This window comes from Galeopterus variegatus, unplaced genomic scaffold, assembly GCF_000696425.1.
Source record: "Galeopterus variegatus unplaced genomic scaffold, G_variegatus-3.0.2 Scaffold6957, whole genome shotgun sequence".
NCBI lineage: Eukaryota > Metazoa > Chordata > Mammalia > Dermoptera > Cynocephalidae > Galeopterus > Galeopterus variegatus.
This window is the reverse complement of record NW_007733068.1, coordinates 90,549-98,152: the sequence shown is the minus strand read 5'-3', so window position 1 is coordinate 98,152 and position 7,604 is coordinate 90,549. Positions and strand designations below refer to the sequence as shown.

General features: G+C 32.5%; 1 protein-coding gene across 1 annotated transcript in view; it reads left to right on the top strand.

The window, feature by feature from the left end:
• LOC103606918 (inositol 1,4,5-trisphosphate receptor type 2-like) overlaps window positions 1–7,604 on the top strand; it is a gene marked incomplete at its 5' end in the record, with an annotated part of 107,941 nt that overhangs the window by 19,032 nt on the left and 81,305 nt on the right. The window contains one exon of the mRNA XM_008591479.1: window positions 4,502–4,670. Within this exon, the coding sequence (XP_008589701.1) occupies window positions 4,502–4,670 (169 nt within the window). The remainder of the gene's footprint in view (window positions 1–4,501; window positions 4,671–7,604) is intronic.

Genomic DNA, 7,604 nt, shown 5'->3' with positions numbered 1-7,604 from the left:
CTGGGCGGGAGTGCCTCCGTGCTCCCAAGCGGCGCACTGGATCCAGTGCGCCACCAGGCCGGCCCCCAATATCATTTTCTTCCCATCCACTACACTGCATTTTTAGTTATTGGTGGTGGAAATTAATATATTATTCTGACAAATTCAAGTACACATTTTATAAATTTAGGACCACTTAATATTTTTTCATACTTTTGAAATTATTTGTAAACCTCATTTTAATAACTATAATATTTCCAGTTATATAGATGTTATATAATCTGTTTAACCACTCCCTTAATTTCTTTTGTTTAGATTTTTAAATATTTTTGTAATGACTAATAATGCAGTAAATATCAGTGAAAGATCTTTTAATAAATCTTCTGAACACTTTTTATCTAAATGTTTTTTTAAGTAGTGTCCGTAAATGTATAATTTATTTGATGGTATTTATAACTCATTTGTCTTTCTTACAATTGTTTGTAATGTGAATTGTTTTCTTCTGCTAGAACTTGGTCTCACCGTTTTGCAGAGAGAAGTAAATGGAGTTTAGCAGGTAGCTAGTCTACTAACATTAAGCCACAGTGTTCAAGTTTAATAGTGTGATGTCCTTAGTTACCTAGGTGTAGGTAGTTTTCTGGGAGGTCTCACGTCACTGCTAATCTGTAAGGTGTCCCACCATATATTTACTTAACATACACAAATTCAATTATGTATTCTGAGTCAAAACTTTTATACTCTCTCTCTCACTCTTACACACTATTTTTTCATAAAATATGGTCACTGAATTTTCCTAACTAACATTCAGTTGCAGAAACAGAAAACTGCTCCAGTGCTGGGGTGAAACTAGGATGTGTTAAATTTAGTGAGAGATATTACTGTCTATACCATCTGTATTTATTGTACTGTTTTGTGGGCAATTTAAAAGATTTCCAGGGTGATTTTGACTATGAAAATTTTGCCCTACACACTGACCTTAAATGACCATATCCTGACTTAGATGTAAAACAACTGAAAGAGAGATTTTTGAATCAAATCATCTCATTTTTAGTAAGAAGTTTGATTTACATGGTTGATAAAAACATGGTAATATAGTTGAAGATCATAAATTCAATTTTACCTTTTAATAAATAAGAAGACGGATGGTCTTTTTTTTTTCATTCTACAATTTATTCCTGGAAAATAGGTCATGTTTTTTCATAAGAACAATATAAGATGAGGATAGAATTCCTGATCAGGGACAGAGTACTAAATAAGACCAAAAGAATAATATGAAGACAAAGACATAGCAGCTATAAATTTATGTGATCACATAAAATATTAAAATTTAAGGGACATCACATAGAATCCTGGAGCTATGAGGTACCGTAAGGATTATTCACTTCTGCACATTTCATTTTAGACATGAGGGATATGAAGTCCTGTGGAGACCAATAGGATTTACCAAGGAAAGCAATTAGTGGCAGAGTCAAGACTGGAACCCGGGTGGCCTGACTTCTAATCCAGTGTCTTTCCACTAGACTGAACTATTAAAAGACCCTCAAAGACATATCAATAAACTGTGAAGCGTATATGAAAATATTGTTTCACTGTATAATTTATTTACCTAATTAAAATTAATGAGCTTGCTTCAGTGTACATGAATTAACAAATGAACTTTAATTTTGTTTTTGTTTTTAGAAGACCTAATGGTAAATCATTGGGATGGTGTATCAGTTTTAAAACTTGTCCAGAAAGCTTGCATTGATACTGTTTCTCCACTCCCCTTTTTATTCCCCACCATCACGCAATTCACCCCATTCCCAGCAAAAAATATACCATTGGCAGCTTTGAAGAATAGGTGGAGAAAGAAAAACAATATATGGGACGATTATAGTCCTTTGTGTTGTTGGTATTTGAGTGCTGACTCTAGGGTCCTTTCAACACCAGCTCTGAACTGCGTGGCCTTTTAGCCATCTTGTCCAGTGCCCACACTTTCCATCTGTTGTTGCCCACATGGACCCTTGCCATAGAAACAGTGATTGCCTAATAATGGTATTGACAAATGGAGGACTGGTTAGACGACATCAACTAACACATGACATGCGGGGAAAAAAAAAAGAAAAACATTTTCCAACTTGTTCATTCAGTGCAAAAATATTCCAAGCTTTCATGGCAAATGCTATGTAAAAATAATTTGTAAATTTCATGGTGAAGAAGAAACCAGAGTTCAACTTCTTTCCCACTTGAACCATTTATTCCTGCACTTGTTTCTCCTTAGTATGAACACTTTAAGAGGAAAGGACAATTTCCCTGTTTCTGATCTCTGCAGAAATAGGTGGATGCTACTCCGCTCTGCTTTGAGATTTGGTCAAGAGAACAGGAACATATCAATTAAGCTCTAGATCAAGGTTCAAAAAAAGGGGGGCTAAAAAAAACACCCTGGAAACAAAGCAAATCTCTATTTTTCCTGTGGAAATGGCAGGGACCCTTTCAGGCAGAAATGTTTCCTTGCTTTTGCATTATGTGATAACTGAAATGTCTTACTTTTTTTGAGAATTTGAATGCAATGTATTATTTTTCCTCATTGTATGGAGCTTAAAAGTAGTTTTCCTGTATTATTATTTTTATTCAGTTTAGAGAATTAGAGATCAGAAAACAGCATATAAATAATTTGTCTTAACCATATCATTTACCTTTCTGAAAAGTTAAGATTCCAATTTTTAATTTTATTTTTCATAGAACTTATTTCTATATTGTATTGATGAACTCTACTGGGTGAACAAGGTAAATAGGGTAAATTTAAGCAATAGCCACTCAGAACAATTGAAAGAGTAAACTACTGAATATTACTTTGCTCGGAAATGCCATTTTTCATTATTTTTATTGGTGTACTGTCAAATACTTCATATAGATCAGCATCTTGTATGTATTTTCTGGGTTGTTAATAACGACTTCTTATATTAAACCTGCTCTTGAACAGTAAATATAAAGACATTCATTTACTATAGTTACATTTATTACTAGCCTAAACTGTGAATGTTGAAACACTAAATAGTGAAGTAAGACTTTCTGTTGGACATTATTGAAACTGACAACAAGATAATGAAAGAAGCGATAATATCGATTACTGAGGATAGTTAATCAGCAGGAGGGAAATTTAGGAAACGTTTGCCGTTTTTTAGTTGCTGTGCTGTTGATTTGGTTGGCTCCTCATGGCATGCAATAAAATAACCCATTTCTCATTTCATCTGTATTGATTTAGACTTCAGGAAGTTGAAGGAGAAGGTTTTCAACCTCTCAAATTTCACATCTGCCTCAAAGTGTTATGCTCCTTCTTATGTTAAAATCATTCCATGAGGTATTTTTTATATATATATAGAAAAAGAGAAACAATGTTGCAAAGAGCAATCTGTTTTCCCAATGTTATGTTTGGGTATTTAAAGGCAAATATGATTTCAGTAAAACCTAAGGAACTCAGGGAACATTTATGAGAGCAAACTTTGAACTCTTGAAATCTGTAATTCTTTCCTTGATGACTAAGAGTCAAAATTGGCTCTTTAGGTTATAAATAATGAAGTGATTCTAGAACCAAATACCAGGGTACTTCAGAGAGTTCATGGAAAAATAGAATTAAAAGATAATATGAATCATTCCATGAAATTTTCAAAGACCCCTGATGTCAGTAAGTTTATGATAACTGTTTTTGTTTTCTTTTTTTGTAAACCCTTACACAGATCATTGTTATCAAAGAATCTCAGTAAAAATTTCTACATTCCAAAATTATGTCACAAAAAGCAGTATTAAATATAGTTTGAATATATGTACTCTACATGGTCAGAGGCATAATAAACACTGCAAAATGTTTATTGAATAATTACCACACATAGGGCTTAGAAAATATATACATGCATTATATTTCTTTTAACCCAGGTACTTAATTAAATGCAAAATAATTTTAATGATTTACTTGCTTAAAATAATCCTTAGCAGAGAAAGTCCAGGATAAAAAAAAGAAAAAAATCAAGGACAGATCTCTGGATATTTTCTGAAATGATATTTTTCTGTTATATTTCCAGCATAATAAAGCATTTTACACATTGCTTTTAATATGGAAAATATAATAAAAGTAGTATTTAAAGAGTCATGTATTAAGTGCTTTATGTGCATTATGTCATTTAATCTTCTGAAGTGTTCTATAAGGTGAGAATTCTTTTATTCCAGTTTTCCAGAAGGAGTCATTGAGGCCTACAGTTGCATGAACTAGGGCACACAGTCATCATGGTAGAGCCAGGACTTAACTTCAGATCTGTAGTGCTTGCATAGCTTAATCATACTCTCTTTTCCTGAACCTGCAGAGGATTCAAGTTTTGCAGGTTTTATGTTTACATGCAGATTTGTAAGCAATGCTATAAAACTACAAAATGAGAAATCTTGAAAGAAAATCATAGACTTTGTGAATAATAGTTTTTGTCGATGTCCTATTATTTGTGTGATTTTCAGGATAAATAAGACGTAACATCTAATCTCTTCCTCCCTTTAGCTTTGTAATAAAATAGTATTTCTGGTGAGTTTTGTTGGAAATCGCGGCACGTTCACCCGAGGGTACCGAGCAGTCATCCTGGATATGGCCTTTCTCTATCACGTAGCATATGTCCTGGTTTGCATGCTGGGCCTCTTTGTCCATGAATTCTTCTATAGCTTCCTGGTGAGTACATCTTTATGTGAACAATCACTGCTGAAAAAATATACAATGCTTCCTCTATGTTGCTTCCTTTCACTTTTTTTTTTAAAGCAGGGCCTGACATTTAGGACAAATTATGTTATTTTTAAAATTTTCTAGGAAATGTATGAATTATTATCACTTTAGTTTTTTTCTCTTGGAAACCACAGAGGTGGTGGAATTTTTTTATTTCCTCTCTGAGAAACAACCTACCTCTTGATCCAGGCTTTATATGACAGGCTGCTTTTGGTTTTAGCCAAGTAATATTTCCCTTTACATTTAAAGAACTTCCAACAGAGTGTGGGAGAAAAAATAGGACTATATTTTCTTGGGTACTGAAATCACTGTATTTTATGTATGATATCAAATATTATGTCTATCTTTAGAATGGTGTATTAGTAAAATGAGGTGGAAAAAAGCCAATTGAGCAAAAAAGGCAATGAGTTTTTTTAAGTCTTATAATTTCAGGTTTAATATGTCATTGTTGTTAAAGTTATCTACATATATTTACTTCATTAAGTGGATTTTTTAGATTTCTTTCTAGAGGGTTTTTTTTTTTTTCTAGTTATTGATTTTCCTTCCTACACATGTAATTTTTGGCCATAAACCAGGAGAGGTGTCAGTACAAATATGAGTATATGGTAATGTTTTGAAACTTAAGGCACTACCAGGTTAGCATCACAAGGCGATAGGAACAATTTATTCACATCTCCAGCCCATAGCTGACATGCAGTGGAGAACGCTGTGCGGTTAAATGATTCGAGAAAACAAGTTGAAGATCTAAACACATTTTGTTGACCCACTTTATTTGGATCATGAGGGGCAAATTTGTCACCTCCTGCTTCCCCATTATCTAGCACAACCATGTAGGAAGTCTGAAAGGAGACCGATCTTCCATTTACCGTCAAACATCTGAGAGAGCCAGATAGTCATGAGGGGCAAATTTGTCACCTCCTGCTTCCCCATTATCTAGCACAACCATGTAGGAAGTTTGAAAGGAGACCGATCTTCCATTTACCGTCAAACATCTGAGAGAGCCACAATGAAGAATAAACTTGCTTATTATATTTTGATACAAACATCTTCAAGGTAATTAAATTGTATCATTCAAAAAATAGATTGGTTTTTCTGTTTTTACAACCCTAATGATTTTTTTCTGTTTTGATTCACCAGAAAAGTTTCATTTTTTTTTACCTGCCTATGATACATAAAGTTCTGTTATACCCAGCACTTTTACCTGACAATGACATGTGTACTATTCTTAATTTTTTAAAACTAGTTTATTGAGGTATGATTAACATACAAAAAGCTGTACATATTTAATGTATACAACTTGATGAAGCTATAATATTTTGTATTTCAACCTTCCTGTTTATGAAATGGATAGGGAGAGTATGAGAGACCAGTTATCAAGACCATTAAACAGATAATATGAAAATGATGTGAAATGATGTATGTAAATCTTTATGGTGTATTCAAATTATTACATGATTTGTTAGTAGTAATATTACTTTTATCTTATTTCACTTAACCCTATTTTTTCATGTTGTTTTTCTTTGGTCTTTTATCTTTCAAATCTTACAATACTGATGCTAATTTGTGTTCGGTTGGTTAGGATGTAATCTGTTTTGATGTTTAGAGTACTAGAAAAAAATTGCAATGTACATAATACCAAAATTGGTATGTGAGCATATTTTTAAAATATTTTTTATATTTAAAAAAATTGGGATATGAATTCCCTATTGTGCCCACAAATGTCAGTCCAGAATAATAAACACCACACTCCAGATTTTCCTTTCAGAAATAAACAGAAAGAACTATCAACCTGTTAAATTTCAGCAACTTTTGTATTCACAAGATTATGATTCCATGGGCAGAGAATGGGGCCAAGGAATATGCATTCATAGCAAGCATCCCACAGGCTTCTGAAAGCTATAAACTCTCTCTAGAGCTGATCTGGAACACATTGCCAGACTTTTTCTTTAAGCCACTATTAAGCTAACATAAAGGAAAATCTCCTTTATGTCAATTTAATGCCAAATAAATTGAATAAGCCAGAGTGTTGACAATTTGGAAGTTGAATTTGCATTAGTTAATTTGTCTGTCCTGAAGAATATTGACTTTATTTCTGAACATGGCTACTCCTTCCAGAAGATAAAAAGATAGCAAAATAATTAAACATTTTTTATTTGACCATCATAAAATGTCAGGTTCTTAAGGTGAGCAAACAAGTTAATTATTTGCAAGATACAATTAAATTGGAAAGTAACTGTATAACCCTCATTACTCAGAAAAACAGAGAACAGGCCTTGATATTTCTGAAAGGATGTATAACATATAATTGTTTCATCCAGTTCAGAAATTCTAATTACTTCCCACAGATAGCAGAAGACAAGCTCCAATTATTTTGGTTTAAAAAATACTGTTACTTTCCAAACAGGTATTTATACCTTTTTAAAAATGGATCTTATTTTATTACTTTTAACCAGCTTTTTATAATAAAACATATACTTGCTAATGTATAATGTCAATTTTATAGTGTACCAATAAATAGAATTGTTCTTAGTGTTGGCTACAGATAGCAAACACATAGCTAAGTTCTTGACTAGTGCATAGGTTTTTCTCCTACTAAAGACAAAATGGATAATAACCCATTAGAGGAAGTAAATTAGCAAAATTACGTATTATATTTTTGTTTATACTCCTGTGTCCAAAAGTATATATTAAAGTAATAAGTTTTGTCCTCAGTATACCCTGTTAGTAAGAAAAGATGTTTGTATTTCATAAATATTTTTGAGTTTCATACCTTTTATATTGCACCAAGTTCATAAAATCGTTCTTGTAATTTCACCTCTAATCTCTCGATTAAACAGTACATTTAATGAGTTTGTCAATTATTCATCACTTTAGCGGACCTAATTCA